The sequence below is a fragment of the Protomyctophum bolini genome (genome assembly GCF_963924005.1).
Source record: "Protomyctophum bolini genome assembly, chromosome: 2".
NCBI lineage: Eukaryota > Metazoa > Chordata > Actinopteri > Myctophiformes > Myctophidae > Protomyctophum > Protomyctophum bolini.
In genome coordinates, this window is record NC_137863.1 from 11,931,999 (window position 1) to 11,950,476 (window position 18,478).

The following is an 18,478-nucleotide window of genomic DNA, read 5'->3' on the forward strand; positions in this document are numbered from 1 at the left end:
TGCAAAAAGTGACAAAATCCGGAAATTATATTTAGTATACAGCAGCATAAGAATAAGTGTAAAAGCTTCTGCTTTTTTTGCCACAAAAATAACCATATTCACATGACAGAAATTTTGCTCTACATGATACTTGGGGTTGCGAAACCAAAACCCCACTCCCGAGTATGATTGTAAGGGCTGTATTTTGCGTGTCTTAAGTACCAGGTCTTATTCCCTAACTTGAGTAAACTAAAGACCTGGAGGCGTGGTCAATGCCATTTGGCTATTCTGAGTGGCCAAAGAGCATTGACCACACCTCCAGGTCTTTAGTTTACTCAAGTTAGGGAATAAGACCTGGTACTTAAGACACGCAAAATACAGCCCTAAAAGCTAAATGAGCACTTGAGAATGGTCCGTGGGTCTTTGATGTAATGAAGGCCAGCGGCAGCCAAACACTTGCTTAGGGGCATCCTAAAATATAGAGACAACTCTGCATGTTGTTCATGCATTGAAACGTGTTTGCTTATTTGTTGAAACATTTGCTTCGCTTCATGCCATTGTACAGTAGGTTAAATATGTAATTTAAATCTATCAGTGATTTTATTTAGATCATTATGTTACAGTTGAATATTTTCTATTTGAACTAAATGTACATTGATATGAGCTGCACTTTTTTCTGAACGCAAAACATGGTAGGCCTAATTATAATAGATGTTGACCCATTGGCAAATGGGTCCATTGGCATTCAGCCTGACCTTATCACCGCAATTGTTCAGTGTTATAATCTCATGTCACAGACAATGGGATTCTGTTATGGAATTCTGTTATGTATCAATTTTAATTTGTTTGGTGGAAAACAAACTGTCACATACTGTAAAGCTCGTTTAACGAATGCCTGATTTTTTTTTTAGCTCATATCAGCAATACCCAATTTAAATTCAGAATGTTATCCTGGAATACGTGTATTGCATTTCTGTGGACATTAGTCTGTTTTCATTTCTCACAAGGTCTCTCTCACTGTAGTGATGCCATACCTACACCTCCTGTATCATTGTGCACAATATGTTGAGTTTGAATAGAAATAATGTAGCTACAGTAGATGTTGGCTTTTAACATTCTCCACGTCTCTAGTCTCCAGTGATGTGTGATAGGCTCTTACACAATGATTGACATTCTTCCAGCATACTACTGTAGTTGAAACACAGCTCATGTTCTCCAGTGAGTGAATAGATTTACAGTGAGATCTGGAGGCTTACAGGAATGTTTGGAGAGGAGGCACACGCTCTAATATTACTGTAGTTAAAAACTGTTACAGTAAGTACAGTACTGTAGAGCATTTACCAAAATGTTGCTTGGATTCTGTATTGTAATGTATGCTTAAAAGTTTAAAGTCTATTTACCTGTCAGAGGCTGTGTGTTGTATGGTTGGTTTTGATGACTGTGTCATGACAATGCCTGACAAAATAACAAGTTGTGGCTTAGAAAGCCCTGGGTGGTGCTGATTGCTCGTCTTATTTACCATGGTATACAAAAAAAACATTCCCTTAATTACCTCTCGCAAGGCTGCTGATGTTAATTTATGTACCGTAGTCACGTGTTTAGCCAATTACTCAGGAACTGATGAAGTGGAACATGGCTCACCAGAGTTCCTAGAAGCCCTATTTGGCTATTCCACAGTGGGAAGCTAATCATTGCCAAACTCTAAACCAGGCAATACTTCTAGATATATACATTTTACCATGTCAATATCCATAACTCATTTAATCACTTTCTGCAGCTATCTCAATATCGTGGGCCAGTGAGAGAGGGGGGAAGCGCATTATCTATGCCACAGTGTTATTAGGGTCCAGGGATTATTCTTGACAGATAGTTTCCCTTGCAGGCACCATTAGCTTGGCTTCATCCCACTTGGTAACACCTGCGACCACCATCCGCTGGGCACAAGAATTATTACCATTGTATTTTTTCTAGGGAATATAAATTAATCATGGGGATCACAAGCAACTACTTTAAATTTCTGGACTGTGACCAAGAAACACATCCTCCCCAAGGATGCCTGGGACCTATGCATCATTAAAACAGAGTTGTGCTATCTGACAGAGGAACCGTGCCAGCCCTCTCACCTATACCGATTCGGCTCTGCGTTTTTATACCAATAGCGTACTATCCATGGGAACAAGACCCATGAGTTTGACTTTGAATGCCATGGAGAAAGGACATTTCTGTGCCAATGTGAGCAGACAACATGAAGTTGATCAGCTTGAAAGTGAAACTGGACAGCTGACTACAGCGAACATAAATTAGCATCGATCATTTGGGCAGAGCGAGGACACTAATGACAAAAGGCTTCAGGGGCTTGTTAGACAACCTCTGCAGTGGACTGCATTGCTTCCCCTGTCCTCCTCACTGCTAAATATCCATGACTTTTGTTGCTTGATGTACTGTACATCCTTACTACATCTAGTCAAATCTATTCTGTAACCTCAAGGACAAAGTTTGTATTACACAGTGCAGCTGTCGCCAACAAAGTCAGCTTGATCTCCAGGAAAATGTGATGAATTCAAAAAGTAAATTAATCAGATGGATGCCATGTGAACTCGGATCCGTGTAATAAACCAACCTTAAACCTATACTTGATTTTCACCATATAAAAAGAACCTACTGTACCTACTGTGTGTGTGTGTGTGTGTGTGTGTGTGTGTGTGTGTGTGTGTGTGTGTGTGTGTGTGTGTGTGTGTGTGTGTGTGTGTGTGTGTGTGTGTGTGTGTGTGTGTGTGTGTGTGTTTCCTCTGCGTATCTCGAGAACTGTCTGCCTTATCGATCTCTAACTCAACTGGCATATTGCTGAGGACCCGAGGGAGTGCAGTGAAATTGTGCATGAAGTCGGGTCAGATCACCAGTTGTCCAGAACCGCCCATCCAACCAGTACACCAAGCATGCCGATTGCCCACATAATGGGCAAGCACTGATGGCATCAGGGATCTCCATATATGGGCATCAAAGGGACATGGACAGTATAGATATAGAGCTTTCCATAACGGGTACTTTGATAATGGGTATTGCATAACCAGGTGGGGCATGCTTTCACAACTTTCATTGTTTTCATTGTTTTCATTGTTCCCGAGCATGCATATAGATTAAAATATAGATTAAATAACAACAACAACAACAAACTAGCTGGGATCAGAGCTGCACTGACCAATTAGGTGCCCCTCCCCGCATGACCATGCTTAAACCTAACCCAATGCTAACCTAACCAAAGCAGCCCTTAACCTTAACTAAGTTAAATAAAACAAAAAAGTATGACCAATAACCATAACCAAATTATGTCACATTTGTAATCAAATGCTGGAAAGTTGAGTCACAGTTGTACACACGGTCCACATTTGGCTCATACAATATGTATTTGTCGTAGGATATGATGTGAAGTCTGTAATGAGATGCCATGCATTGCAGCGATGTACTGTACTGCATTATGTCTCCTTCACATTTCCTCATTTCAGGGCCATTCACACTGAGCAATATAACGAGAACTATAGTTTTAAATTTTAAAATTGTCAAGTGGATGGCAGTGTTCACACCGACTATAAAAAAATGCAATGGTGTAGTATCTTTATACTTATCGTGACCGGTGGGAATTAGCGCTTTCCACTCATTGGCCTAGTAGTGGGCAGATCATTGAATTTGTAAGTCAGTTATCACATAGCATGGTCAATATGCGTCCAAAGTAAACAACTTATATTGGTCGACCATCCACGCCTCTACGGCGTCGGCTATGCTATACTAGTGAATCTAGACTTTCGTGAAACCATTTGCTAGATGAAATCCGTACAACAGTATGATCTAAGTTCCTTTGCATGTGGACTTTGCTTGGTAAGCTTGTCTGAATGTAAAACATATTGATTTGGAATTACTTACAGGTGCTGGCCTGCAACATTATTGATTGTGGGTAGGCATGCTGACCAAGTGACCAAAAACATTTAACATCGATTCAAAGTTTCCTGTACAGTACCAAAAAATATGCATTTAGGTTTCATTTCACAGGTTTTACTCCAAAATAGGCTTAATTGTTTCATCCAAATTAATATGTGAATATTTGAGAGGACCACAGTTATTCAACAGAATGCTTTCAAACGTTATAGCATTCAAAATAAATCTGCCTCGCTTGTAGATGGATCTAATTTCTGCATTGGTTTTCCCTACAAAGCACATCTTTCAAGTATGTGAGTCTCATAAGGAAAGACATCAACCACATCTCCCATTATTGACCCATCCTTCCATATTTGATTGAGGCTCATGACAAGACTGTGGGCAGAATGACAAACAAAAAGGCAGAAGGTTAAAAAATGGAAACCAAATCAATACTGATGATTGAAAAGATGAAGTGTGGAAGGTCATGATTCTCAGTCCCTCCGACTAGATAATCGAGAACAGAATAAATCTACTTCACTCTCTTTGATCCGGGGGAATAATCTCCTTATCCTCTCTTCACAAATAGTGAATCATAATTTATTTTTTCTAACATCACTATCTCTTGTCAAGAATGGAATTTTGGAAACAAGCCAACAACGAATCCATAGCAATCACATGGCTAAGAAAATAAATATATAGGCCTATAAATATGGTACGTACAGTATAATGTTTTCTCTTTGGCCTTTATTTCTATTTTCAGCTGTAAACTTTAGTAATGTTGGATAAACTTTATTGGAAACTGTATTGTTAATTACATTCTACAGTCTGGTTACTTTGAACAATTTACAAGATGCCCTGATCTTGTTATTGTTACAGTTACACAATACAACACACTTGCATTATTCAAACAAGAACAATGTTTCTCATTATGTCATGGGGGTGTAGGTAACGCCAAAGCTCCACTGCAGCCGTCGGGCGTTGCGTCAACGCAGGGAATGTTCCCTTTTTAATCAATGAAGGATGCTCCACTGCTGAGTGCTGACGTTGCGTTGCATTCGCCCCGGTTAATTTTTTCACCCTATCCGAATGCAACACAACAACACAGTAGGTGGAGCTTTGCCGTAATATGACATAACAACTTAAAACCATATAGTGGCCGCCATCAAATTGAATCAATTTGTAGTAGGCCTATTAATATTGAAAGTACCGGTATGTGTCGGTAACAGTGGCTATGTGTATACATCAATAGGCACACATCTTCTGTTTCTTTTTAATAAAATAAATAACATTATTGTGTGGCTATAGTGGCACATATAGGCGAGGGGGCAAGTTGTATCTGTTGCTGCTGTAAGCATGTCTAGTCCCTTGACATGCTCCTGGGAGACACTGTAGCAGTATGTGTTGTATACAGTACAACAAATATCAGCTCTTGTGGATCAGCTCTAGCTGGCCCTTAGGCATGGGGTCTTGGCAATGCTTATTTAGGTGAATGAATTATTAATGGCTCACTGATTCTCCTCGAGTTCCAGCCCACAGTTCCAGCAGGCTTATTGTACAGTGAGCATTTTCACGTACACTGTAGCTCATGTGCCTTCTCTTTCTTCCACAGCCAAATAACTATACACTCTTTGGAAACTGGATGGGAAGAAACAGAATCTTTGACCTTGGAAAATGAAGATGTTGTTACCATGGGAACTGCTAATCCTTCTGTCACTCAACGGATGCCTGGCTGGTAAGGCGTCCCCCAAGTGGCCTTTGATGACACACCTGATCTGCATACGTATATCTCTCACAGGGAGAGTCTGACACCTTCCTCTGCATGTCTGAGTTATCATTTCATTATCTCCTCAAGAAGGGATCATGCCGGAATCATATTTTTGTGGTATGGAGTGATAAAATGATACAGTCACAGGAGATCATAAGAAAAACATTCCCCCAACTTCTGTAGGAAAGCTTTACACATTCCCTTTAAAGACTTTGCTCAGTATCTACAGTATTCACCAGTGTTACATTGTATTACTGCTACTGTATTACTGCTATTACCGTGATAATACTACTGCATTATCACGGTCCATATTAATTAACCTATGGTTAAAAACAAAAATTATTTACACTGTACTGACGATAGAAAATATCCCCTTTACAGCTCTCTCTTTATTAATGAATATAATTTGCCACAAAAATGCCAGCCTATACACGAAGGACTGGACAGAAAATCAAGAGTGCGTCATACTAGTGAGGCTGTTGCGCTGTGCTCCAACCAGCCAGCATGCATGATACCCTCTCCACGCTGCGCACCGCGGCGCGGATCATCAACAACAACAACATATACAACAACTCCACCCTGGACCCACAACCCACGTATGAACTAGAAAGTTTATATGAAATGGCACGGCGGCCATCCTTGCAGGCAGTGACAATAACAGAATGAGAATCCTGTAACCTGTTCATGTTATTTTGGGGGGGCATCAACAACAACCTGTTGTTGATGATGAATGATAGCGTGATACTTAAACAATTCATTAACTAGTACTCACCTAATGACACAGAGGATCTACCATGTTTAACGTACAATAAATCTAGAAACTAAGTATAATATCCAATAAAATATATAATAAAAAAATATATATATACATGAATGCCAGGCATTATGGGGAGTCCACCCTTTAAGTGTAAACTGTAATGTAAATAAACTAAACGAGGTACTCAGAGGTAGGATACAGAATACTGTAGCTACTAGCTACATATATAATTTTTCAGCCAAAGACAGATGTATAGAATACCGGTATGCATAATACAGAATATAAATGGGTGAATAAGTTAGCAACCCGGGATATACAGAATATGGGGCAACCTGAGTAGAGTAGAGTAGAGTAGATTGAGTGCACCACATGGGTGAGTAGAGTGTCCCGGTTTGATTACCGTATGCTGTGTGTTATTCCCTACTCTCCACTCATGTGTTTCCTCTAGAAAAGATACGTAAAAATTGATAGATATTAATACTGATCTACAGTAGATACAATTAAAAATTGATAGATATAAAAACTGATGTACAGTAGATACAATTACAGATTTTCAAAAATATTTGTCAAACCCCCCCCCCCCCCCACCAAAAAAAAACGTGTCTGCTCTGTTGGTGAACGAGTGTTAGGTTAAAGACATGACCTGGCAGTTGGGTCATTGTTCACGGCTCGGATAGCCTGAGGAAAACAGCTCTGTCTGTGTCTCTCTGCAGTGGCTTTGTGTCAGTGCAGGGTAAAGGCATTTGAAGGATTCATTGAGACAGAAAAAGGCGGCCCAATATGTGCATGTGCTGGCTGTCCATGATGTTGTTTACCCTTCCTCATGTTGTCCAGTGGTTCTCAAACTTTTAAGGACCCCCAAACTGATTTAATCACTAGGTAAATTTAAAGTACTTACTTCTTCATTTAACGTGGCAACAAAACTGAAGTAATCGCTATAGTAGCAAAGTTTGTCATGTTTTGCCCGGTGTGATTTGTTAGGTGCATGTGAAGTTGGACTGGGAGGTATACTGTAAGTGCCACCTGACAGAGAAGGGAGAGATTTATTTTTGGTTATCATAATTCATGTTGTTTATCACACAATGCAGCTTTAAGGTCTGTCTCAGCTCATGTGTGTGTATTGTAACCTGTGTAGCTTTAAGGCTATGGAGAGAGATTTCAAGTTGACAGGCCCCATTGACAGATATAAATTGAAGTCAAGCCAACTGTTTACAAGTCATCAGACAAATGTATTTAAATTTATACAGTATATGGAGTGTTAGGGGGGCGGGTGGTATTGTATTGTTATTTATGCCTCCATTTCCATTGATTTAGCATTTCATCTTAAGTCAGCAGTTTTACAGAGGTACACTGTAGCTAAGCAGCCAGTAACAGTAAACACAGAAATAGAGTGGCATATCGTTGCTGTCGGGCATAAACCTCTTATCTCCATATTGTTTTTGCGAATTAATGTCCTACTTCATCATACTATTGTGTCACACATGTAGTATAAATAAGCGATCTTCAAGCTCAAAACGCGTACTGACGCGTTTTGAGAATCCTTTGTATATACAGGGCCCTATCGTGCGTCCCGTGTTATCCCATGGCACTATGCGATATCCGTACACATGTTAATAGCGTTGGCCCTAAAGCGGCTGCCTTATTCGTTAAACATTATGCAGACTCCCTTATTTGTGCCTGGGGGTGTGGCTGGCTGATGGGCATATAGTTGCGAATGGAAAGCGCATTGCGGGTCCTCAGACCACCTGCTATGCCAAATCCGTTTGGTTGTTCACAAGAGCGTGTCTGAAATGGAAATGACGGGACGCTGGCCGGGCACACAGTAAGCATGCATGCAAGATCCTGGAGGCTGGAGCCCATCTGAAAAACTTCTATTTCTCACTCACAATTTATGTGGCATTTCAAAGACGTATTCCTTCATTAATCCTATGGGATCAAAATTCAAGTTTACCACTGTCTAGAAGTGTGATCATGGACAGTTTTTTGCCCCTATGTCTCTCTGTGCAGCACATCCAGTCCAAGTGTGACTGTACATCTTGTGTCAAAAAGTTGTATTTTTTACCAGCACTTACCAGTTAAGCTTATCAAACACAAATAAAATTATGTTTGATCTGCGTTTGCTATAACCATTCAGTTAAATTAATCCAGAACACAAGTGATTGCTGTATTTTTTTTATTATCTATAACCAGCAATGTGTGAGGGATAATTCTATGTATCAAATATTATTATTAGGCAATCAATGTCGGACTGCCTCTTCCATGGGCAGAGAGGGAGAGAATTACGATAGCACGGGGATAACGCATTGCACAGTATTCTTAAAGGCACGCTTGTATGCATGCGTGGTTTGCATTTTCATGTTCGTTCTTTTCATGGACTCTTACAATTGGTATGCCTAAGTTTACAGTGCAGGTTGCCACACGCATGCCCACACAAACGCACGCACGCATACAGCGCACACACACACACACACACACACACACACACACACACACACACACTCTCTCATGCTCGCACACTCACATGCATGCACACTCATAAACTATCCAGGCATCTCCCAAGTGAATAGTCCAGCTATAAAAGGTTCATTAATTTGTTTAATTTAAAGGACATAGCGAGCAGGGTAAAAATGAAGCACCTCCCTTGGAGGCTGGGGAGAGAAGGCTCTCACCTGAGGCAAAGATCTCTCCCACTCTCATTAGGATGATGATGATGATGATGTTGCGGGAGGGAACACTTCTCTTTGTCCTCGTCAAGGTTAGAGACTTGTAAAAAAGCATCTCATCCGCAAAATGGGGGTACAAAGATACACTCAATTTTCACAGGGCATAAGACTGTCTAGCTGTAGAGAGATACAAGTGTGCAATACACTATAATATTCATGGCCGTACTGTAAGTGTGTGTGTGTGTGTGTGTGTGTGTGTGTGTGTGTGTGTGTGTGTGTGTGTGTGTGTGTGTGTGTGTGTGTGTGTGTGTGTGTGTGCGCGCGTGCGGGAGTGAGTTTGCTTGGCATGTATTGAAAAAATACAATTTCACAGGAGTAATTAGTGCTACATCATTTAATTACTCTAGTGTATTGATATTTTGGCTGGAGCTAACCAAAACAATGGGCTTGACTGAGCAGTCATGCGTTCCAAAACAACCTGGATGTTGGTGGGAGTGTAAATGAGAAGTGGGGAACTAAAAGGCATGCTTATGACTACTGAGTTTATTGTAAATAGCCTATGGCTCAGAAATGTGTGAAAAACCACAGGGTCGTGATCAGTTAATTGCTCTCTTATGCACTGCAAGTATATCTGATTCACAGAACGGTTCATGAATTCAGGCTGCGTTCTAAGAGCCATGTTGGCAGGTAATTGCATTGGCACGCACGGTGCCCACCGCATATTTACTGTAACCTTTACTTTTGAGCAATTTATGAATAGGCAGCCATTTGTTCATGTGTTGATTTGTTTTGTCTTAGCTTGACTTGTCCCGACAGTATGGCACAACCAATGTGGTCTTTCACACAGACAGGAAGACACGGCATGGACCCGTCTTCACCCAAGAGCCCAGTGACAGCATATTTCCATTTTCCTCTGATGATAACCAGGTGTTCATCAATTGCAAAGCAAAGGGAAACCCACTGCCACATTATAAGTAAGTTTGCCCTCATAGTTGACTATCAGTACATGATGATTTATATAGAAATAGAGACTTATTTTATGTTCTGTATGCTGCGTTCACACTGGCAGATACAACAGAAACAAAGATACAAAGCTACACAGCAAACATAGCTTTGTATCATAGCTGAAGTTGAAACCAGCTGTAGCAGCTGTTGTAGCTTTGTATCTTCATGTCCACCATTACTATTCATGGTGAACACATCAACCAGATTTGTTCGTACAAATTCCTAGAAGTAGTAATAGACCATCTGTTGTCATTGAAAGATCAGATTGAATCATTGTGTAAGAAAACAAAGCAAAGAATCTACTTCCTTCGCTGTCTAAGATCCTTCTGTGCTTCGGAAGGATTCTTCTTTTGGATTCTTCTTTTGTTCTTCACTTCTGTTATTATGAGTGTTCTTCAGTACTGTAGTACCACCTGGTATGGATGTTTGTCTGCAGCCCTAAAGTCACAACTGCTGCAACAGCAAAGATTGTTGGACAACCACTTCAGAAACTTTATACATCCACGTATGATAACAGCATCCTAAGGTTAGCAAGGAATATCACCTCTAATACTATAGCTAATGTGTTGTATGGAGAATATAGGTTGCTACCATAGACTGTAAAAAGTCTCCGGGTCTTTTTTTTTTATTTTTTTATTTTTTTATCCCACGATTTTGTAACCCATTTTCACCCCTGTGCCAATCATCTACTGTGATCCTGGGCTCTACACACCCTCCGCCAACCTGGGGAGAGCAACGGACTTAACTCGTGCTCCCTTCATGCCTGAGTGTCCAAGTTGCTCCTTTACACCTGACAGGGGGGAGTTTCCCTGGTTGGACGTAGCGCGTGGAAGGAACACGTTATTCCAACCAGTTCCTTTCCCCTCCATCAGGCGCCCCGGCTGGCCAGGGGGAGGCAGTTTAGAGACCAGGATTACTGCATGTTTTTGTGAGGGTACCTACCCTAGGGGACACGGGGAGAACATGCAAACTCGACACAGAAAGGCCCTTTCGCCAACCCCGTCTTCGCTCTCCGGGTCTGATATGGACGTAAGATGAAGCCTGTCAGTCCTTGAATTGTAAATCGCCATCTTTCTAGATCCGTTTGGGCCCAGCTGGCCATCGGCTGGCCTAGACAACGAGGCGGGACTTCCCCCTTCTTCTTCGTTGGTTTTTATTTTGACTCGAGCGGGGGGTGGAACCCGATCATAGACTGTAAAGGTAGCCACGCCCCTCAGAACATACTCGACTTTATGGTCATTTTTTTTAAATAAATGGGACCATAATTTTCCAAAAAGAATATTATGACATGAGAAATGAGACTTTAAACTAGTGACTGGAAGCAGAAAGTATTCATGACCATGTTTATTAAGGTAATACAGTCTAGGTGAAGTTGGGCCCAAATACATGGACCTCTATGGAGCTATGGGGTTTTTTGGGCCCGACAGCGCCACAACAGGCCATTATATGAACTTTCAGGAAGTCAGGATTTCCTACTGGCTTCAGACACTATTGGCTTCACTGCCCCCCTGGTTGCTACCTTCAGGAAGGAGATATAGTGTACCAGCAAACATAAGGTCAGACTAAAGTCCACCAGTCGACTTTGAGGCTTAATAAGGAGTTGTAGTAGCCATGGGGTAATCTAGGCGGTGGACATTGCTTGTTATGTATGTAATATTGTTTTGTTCTTTGTGCTATGTCAAATGTGTGTATACTATATGTGTTCTGCATACATATATGGCTGCTTTAAAATGTCAGTGTGAACTTACAATAAAGTACTATATCATCATATCATATGTCACATATGGCTTCCATTGAAAAAGAATGGTAACCTGTAGCATTGTAGCTGCCAGTGTGAACACAGCTTTATAGGCACATGGTATTACTGTGACAGTATGCCATTAAGGGATGTTTTCTTTGTGAAGTCAAGAAATAAAAGTAGGCCTACAGTTCCCATTCTATATATGGAGGTAATAATGGGTAATGTCTCTGGCAATCTCAAATCTTTATAGTCACAGGAAATAATTGGCATAAATCAAGGATAGGAGGATATTTCCAATATGACAGCTAATAGACAGGCTTAATCAGGCCTAGATGTGAATGTGTGGAAAGTGGATAGTCACCATTAACGGTGGCTCCCGTGTTCTTATGAAGATTGAAGATGGCTAACAAAACCCCTCTATTTCAGAGGAGTTCGCATTAACGTTATTCCCTCCAAACCACCTCCAGAAATGCAGAAAGTGCGAACTAACATCCTCTCTCCTGTGTGCACTGCAGGTGGAAAAATAATGGAAAAGCTATTAATATAGAGTTGGATCCTCACTACAGCCTTGTAGAAGGGAACCTGTTGATCAATAACCCTCATGCTATCAACCATGGAGGAGTGTATCAGTGTATATCCACTAACACATTTGGGACCATTGTCAGCAGGGAGGCTAAAGTCCAGTTCGCATGTGAGTAGATTCTTACATTTATTTTGAAATACATCTTTTCCACAGCTAGCTATAGCTACATAAGGTCGTGAATAATCAGATTTATTTTTTATGTTTTTATTAAGTTAGTTGAATCAGCATTTTCCATTAATTTAACTGTACACAAACTGTTAGATACATGGCAAATTACATGGCAAATATATTTTTTTAATGTAGTACCCTACTCGTATAATACATGTAATTTATGGCATAGGCCCCTTTGACAAATACAATTGCATACAGTACATTTTTGCTTTACATTTTGAAAACGTGTGCCTTGAAGCTATATTTTAAGTAATTATATCGTCTTTGTTGCAAGGATTGGATTGGGGTAAGTAGGTACTTGTACATCATGTCCAGGGGGTGTAAAGCTTGTACATGAAACAGAAACAGGAAGGCTTACTTACTTTGTTGCATGCATCCATTTACTACAAACTATAGTCCTAGTGTGCACTGTTAAAAATCAGACTTTGATGTGTATGTCATGTATTGCATTAAACATTTTATATAAGAATTACAGTACATTCAGGTATTTCCAAGTATTCCGGGTTGTATTTCTAACTAATGTTTATTCAGCGGCGTAGTGTTTAATGAAAAATGAAGGTAATCTCTCAAAGAGGGTCATTTCCTGGTCACCTGTTCTGTTCCCAGATCTCTCATTTTCATTGTGATATTAATAAGGACTCAAGGGCTTGACTTCCCCCTAATGTGAACAAATGGGCAGAAAGTTCCAGCAGAAAGAAATGCCCTCACCTGAGTATTATCTTCAAGTAAAAGTGGGTTAGCTGAAAGTTAACAGAAAGCCCTGTTGTCCTTTATATGCGCACAGTTCTGCAGAACTTCAGCAGGAAGCCACGGAACACGGTGTCAGTGAGAGAAGGTCAAGCTGTTGTTTTGCTGTGTGGACCTCCACCACATAATGGAGGTACAGTATGACACTTTGTCCCAACTCTCAATGCGTACAGTACTACTGTCCTCCGCTGATCCAGATTCCTTCTAACCTTGGCAAACTTTGTTGTGCCTCCCTGTCACATTCAATTCCATCTCCCTAACCCTCTCTTTGTTTTTATTTACCTCACAGCCCCTTCCCAGACTCTCCTAACAATGTCTTCCATTTTCCGCCTCTTATCTGTGAGACAAAGAACTTTTGTGATTGTTTCTGTCAGATCAGCCACTGTTCTTGCACCTGAAACCTATCCAAACACAGACCATACTTTCCTATCTATAGTTTGTTGCTTCACACTCCTTAACCTTGAGCCCACTTTTTCCCTCCAATCCACATGATCTGTGACCATGCTGTCATCCATAAAGCCTTGAGTGCTCTACTACCCAACTGTCATTCCTCTCAGTATGGGCAGGTTATCAGTGGGTAATAAAGGCTGCTGGTGGCCGAGGCAGCATTTATCCCTTGGCGCAGCTGTGAGTCGGCTGTGTGTCTGTATGCCGCTGATTAGCAGACTCTCAAAGTGGCCTGCACTCCTCCAGACATACTGTGGCCACGGGCACAATTTCACGCCGGCATACCAGCCTTTCTCGGCTCTCTGTTTTTCGAGCGAATCGTATGACCACAAGGGATTTCTGATGGCACACTTTGCGGTTCGCCCTCCAATGCACCCCAGAAAAGCTTCCGTCCATTTATTTATTTTACAATCCAAATGTTGTTGTTTCTTTGTACGGGGTGGCCCCAAAGATGCAAGCCGTTAATTTTTGCTCAAATGGAGTTCTGTATGTCATCTAATATTTTCTTAAATATATTCCACACAATTCCAGACTGGCCTCCGAGTACTGACGTTGCACAGAAGCCATGCCATTGTGAGAATGCCTTGTATTTATTCTTAAATCGACATTATGACACACACATATTTTAAGAGGGAGAAAATGATCATTTAATCAAGAGCTGTTGGTGTTTGTTGCCATGGGCTTTAAACAATGTCAGATATCGTTGATGTTACACGTCACAATACCGTGCATCAAAAGGGGATTCATCTGAAGCTTCTGTGAGCGATCAATACGTAAAGTGGTCTAAAAATGAGAAACATTGAGAGTGAAACTCTGTCAGAGGACATACTATTATGTGCCTGCAAGTCCTCTGCTGCTTTGAGACTGCAGCTTTTAAGCAGAACCAGTCTATGATACTCCCTAATCATGAAAGGTCTGTCAGTTTCTGCCCTGACTTTCTCTGTAATGATTTTAATTCCCTTTTTTCCCTCTAGGAAGCGAGTAGGGTTTTTAAGTATCTGTCTGCCCATGTCAAAAGGGATGACTGCAGGATGTCATCTGTCTCTTCATGTGCGTGCGTGTGTGTGTGCGTGTGTCATCTAGTTGTCAGGCTGCCATCAAAATAAAATAAAACTAGTAAACTGTGCTCCTCGGAGCATACAGTAGGTCTCCACCAGGCCGGGTTGCCTACCCATGGACTGCAAACTTTAGAAGGCATGGAGTCATAGCCACGTGGAATGGGATCTGAAAAATCTAACTGGCCGGGGACTACATGTAGTATATGATTATGAAGAGTAAAGGCCTTTTAGGTGATAAGGTGACCACCGAAAACTACAACATCACGACAATTACAAATTTACATCACCCAAACACATCTCTCTGTTTTTACTGCCACTGGTCACCTTATCACCTAAAATTGTAGTATGACTAGGCAAAGAGAATCTAAGGATTCCAGGGAGAATGATTTGTGGCATTTTGTGCACAACGAGCCACTCCGCAAAGCTTGGAAGGCAATTGTAGCCTTTGGAAAGGAATATGAGAAATCTGACAGATAAATCTTGGTCACATGGCTACAGAGATAGCCTCGGAAACCCAGACGTTTTATTTACTACAGAGATAGCAAAAAAAAGTTTTTACAAAGATCGGACTCCTGGTGTGGCTATAACAGGCGGATGTTAAAAATAATGCCATAATAATCATAATTCTTTGTGGTCAGTCTCTGCTCCTCTGTTGTTGTTGTTTTTGTTTTTCAATAGAGATCAAATATTCATGGATTTTCAATGGACAACGCAGCTTCCTGCTACAGGACACCCGGCGCTTTGTGTCCCAGAGGACTGGCAACTTGTATATTGCTAAAGTGGAGGCTTCCGATGTGGGGAACTACACATGTGTGGTGAGAAATATGATGACCAATGCCAGCGTGTTCAGCTCTCCAACCCCTGTGGTACTACGGAGAGACGGTGAGCATCCTCCTCTGCAGCGGTGGACAAAAAATAAAAAGTAGAATTACAAATTATTAAGTGAATTTTATCTCAAATATCAATGTATTGCTGTATTAGAACATTTCACCCCAAATCTTTATTAAAGGACAATTACTGATGTTATTATATCCATTAACCAGTGGTAGAGGCAACAAAATTAATAAATCCTGAGCGCAACTCAGCTCCGATATCTGTCTTTCAGAATGTCGGAGATGTGTCCACAGAGTTTTGTACTAAATGGGCTTTCTTAAAAGGAACACTAAACGCTCCTATCTCTCTTCTTGTATCGTTCCACTCCTGCCACGTCCACCATTCCATTTTCAATGGGCTCTATTGAACAGACTGTTTCACTCGCGTTTCTTTTTTTTCTTTTTTTTTTTTTGGCGGAATGAGCAGCGAACGTCTCTCGGATTATCAATGGTCGGGGTGCGATCGTAGTGAAGATGAATATTCTGTGACTACTTAAAATATAACAAATATGAAAAAAGGCTGGCAGTGGCTAAAGGTAGCCAGAAATAAATCTGGCATTCACTGTACAGTAAGTACAGTACAGTACTCAAGTAAATGTACATGTTACTGCCCACCATCGCTCCTTTGGCCTCCTGCCGGGTCCTGTCCCTGCCACCTCCTGCTTATCTTGTCTTGTGCACTGAACTGACTTGTACTGTAGCAAAGAGGGCAAGTTGAAAGAGATAGTCTAGACTAGAGCGTAACACTGTTTGTTTTTGCTTCTGCTTTACAATGATGACTTTTTCGGTGTTAACAATCTCTGCACTATACAGAGTTATCTGTGCAAGAAAAAAACAAAAAACATTGTCTGCATGAAAGCACACATACATAGCCAGAATTGCATTTTTTTCGACAAACACTGATGCACGAACGCACCTTCTATTGCTCAAACAAACAGCACAAGGCTTGCCCCACATAAATCCCATCAGGACTAGTTACAGTACATGTACCACTTAAGACTTAAGCCAAGGCAGATGTGTAATCCAAACCCATTCGTGCACTATGCCAAATGCTGTTGTAAACATCATCAACAGACATGTTCACGCTCTGCACAGCTCTGTCACTCTTCTAATATGAAATGTACAATGTAATGTGTGTGTATTGCGCTTTGAGTGATGTGGTTGTCATCTATTCCTCATGTAGCGGTGATGGGGGAATATGAGCCAAAGATTGAAGTTCAGTTTCCTGAAACCCTTAATGTCTCTAAAGGATCGTCTGTGAGACTGGAATGCTTTGCCTTAGGAAAGTAAGTGTCAAAATCAGCACGGCCAAGCTGTTCGCCCCTATCATGTTCAAGTGTCAACTTAATAAACTGACCAGACTTCTTCTATTAAGCCTCCCATATACTACAAGAGTTTTGACAAGATACTGACATCCTCTCACACTATAAGATTTAAAAAATACTTTTCAAAGACTTTTCAAAGCGGTTTAGATCTTGTACAGCCGCAAGGAGACGCTCCAACACAGACACTACTCACCTAATGCCGCGGGGGTTCCATGTTTAACGTACTTCCAAAGTGTGGACAATGGTTCTAATATCATAAATATAACTCTGGCTAAAAGCTTATGTGGGTTCTTGTTTACTTTTAGCGCTCCGAACGGCTTGTCATGGCAGCATGGTTATACAACCGAAACGGATTTCACTCTTCAAAATAAGGGCCACTTGTAATGATTAGTCAACACTAGTTTTATTTTTAAGTCTACGTGGACAATGTTTACGTCATTGTACGGTACTCATTCAGACGCGGCCGAGAATATCGGAACAGAATCTGATTCTGACTGAGTCTCATGTCGCAGTAAAAATGGGTCACCAAAATTACCACCTGATACCTGGCGATCGAGTAATGAGTGCGACGTGACTCGTCTTGACTGTGACCATTAAATCGTTTGAAAAGTCAGCAGGTGTAAGCCCTGCTTTACCCTATAGAAATATCGTTTAAAAACAACTTACAACGACTCTACTGTCCCTATTCTGGGGCAAATATGATTGGAGCTTTATTTGGTGAAGATTTCCGATCTACAGTACAAGCTCACAACAGCGCTGTGAGCTTTTCATCAGATGTTTTAGCGAAGATATTTAGTGTAGGTGTAAACGTGGAGTGGTCCTAAAAGGGTTTAGGTGTAAGCTGTTAACAAGCAAGTGGCTGACATGATTTTTCTTCCCTGACCTCCGCAGCCCAGTGCCTTCGATCTCTTGGAGGAGAGCTGATGGAAATCCACTCCCTGGCAAGATCAAAATCAACCACTCCAACGGAGTTCTCGAAATACCATATTTCCGCCCGGAGGATGCAGGGCTGTATGAGTGTGTAGCTGAGAACTCCAGGGGAAAAAATGTTGCCAGAGGACAACTCATGTTCCAGAGTAAGAATCCTTTATTAATTAATTTATTTTATTCCATTCCTGAGTTGATGGCTTCAGGTGCCTGTGTACACAATATAATAGAAGCAATGCAAATTATGTAATACAATTAAAACTAGAAAATAAGTGTGGTTGCCGCCATCGCTTATATAGGCCCCTCCCACAAATTTTGCTAGCCAATTACAATGTCTGTGATCATGTGTAAGTATTTTGGAGGGGATTTATCCACCCAAAAATATTTTTTCTGCAACAAACGGTTAACTTTTTTGCATTTGCGGTGCCCCTATGGGTGAAAATGGAATTGCTTTTGGCTCTGGGTTGATTAAACCACCCGCAACATAATTATGATTCAAGGCCCATCCCACTAACTTCGGACAACG

At 41.1% G+C, this 18,478-nt stretch overlaps 1 protein-coding gene across 1 annotated transcript in view; it reads left to right on the forward strand.

Annotated features, from left to right (window-relative positions):
* The first annotated feature begins 5,518 nt into the window (after positions 1 to 5,518).
* cntn6 (contactin 6) overlaps positions 5,519 to 18,478 on the forward strand; it is a 36,427-nt gene continuing 23,467 nt past the window's right edge. Inside the window, exons 1-7 of the mRNA XM_080788279.1 lie at positions 5,519 to 5,623; positions 9,924 to 10,050; positions 12,338 to 12,513; positions 13,361 to 13,456; positions 15,507 to 15,710; positions 16,884 to 16,986; positions 17,917 to 18,101. Of these exons, the coding sequence (XP_080644405.1) occupies positions 5,563 to 5,623; positions 9,924 to 10,050; positions 12,338 to 12,513; positions 13,361 to 13,456; positions 15,507 to 15,710; positions 16,884 to 16,986; positions 17,917 to 18,101 (952 nt within the window). The 5' untranslated portion in view covers positions 5,519 to 5,562. The remainder of the gene's footprint in view (positions 5,624 to 9,923; positions 10,051 to 12,337; positions 12,514 to 13,360; positions 13,457 to 15,506; positions 15,711 to 16,883; positions 16,987 to 17,916; positions 18,102 to 18,478) is intronic.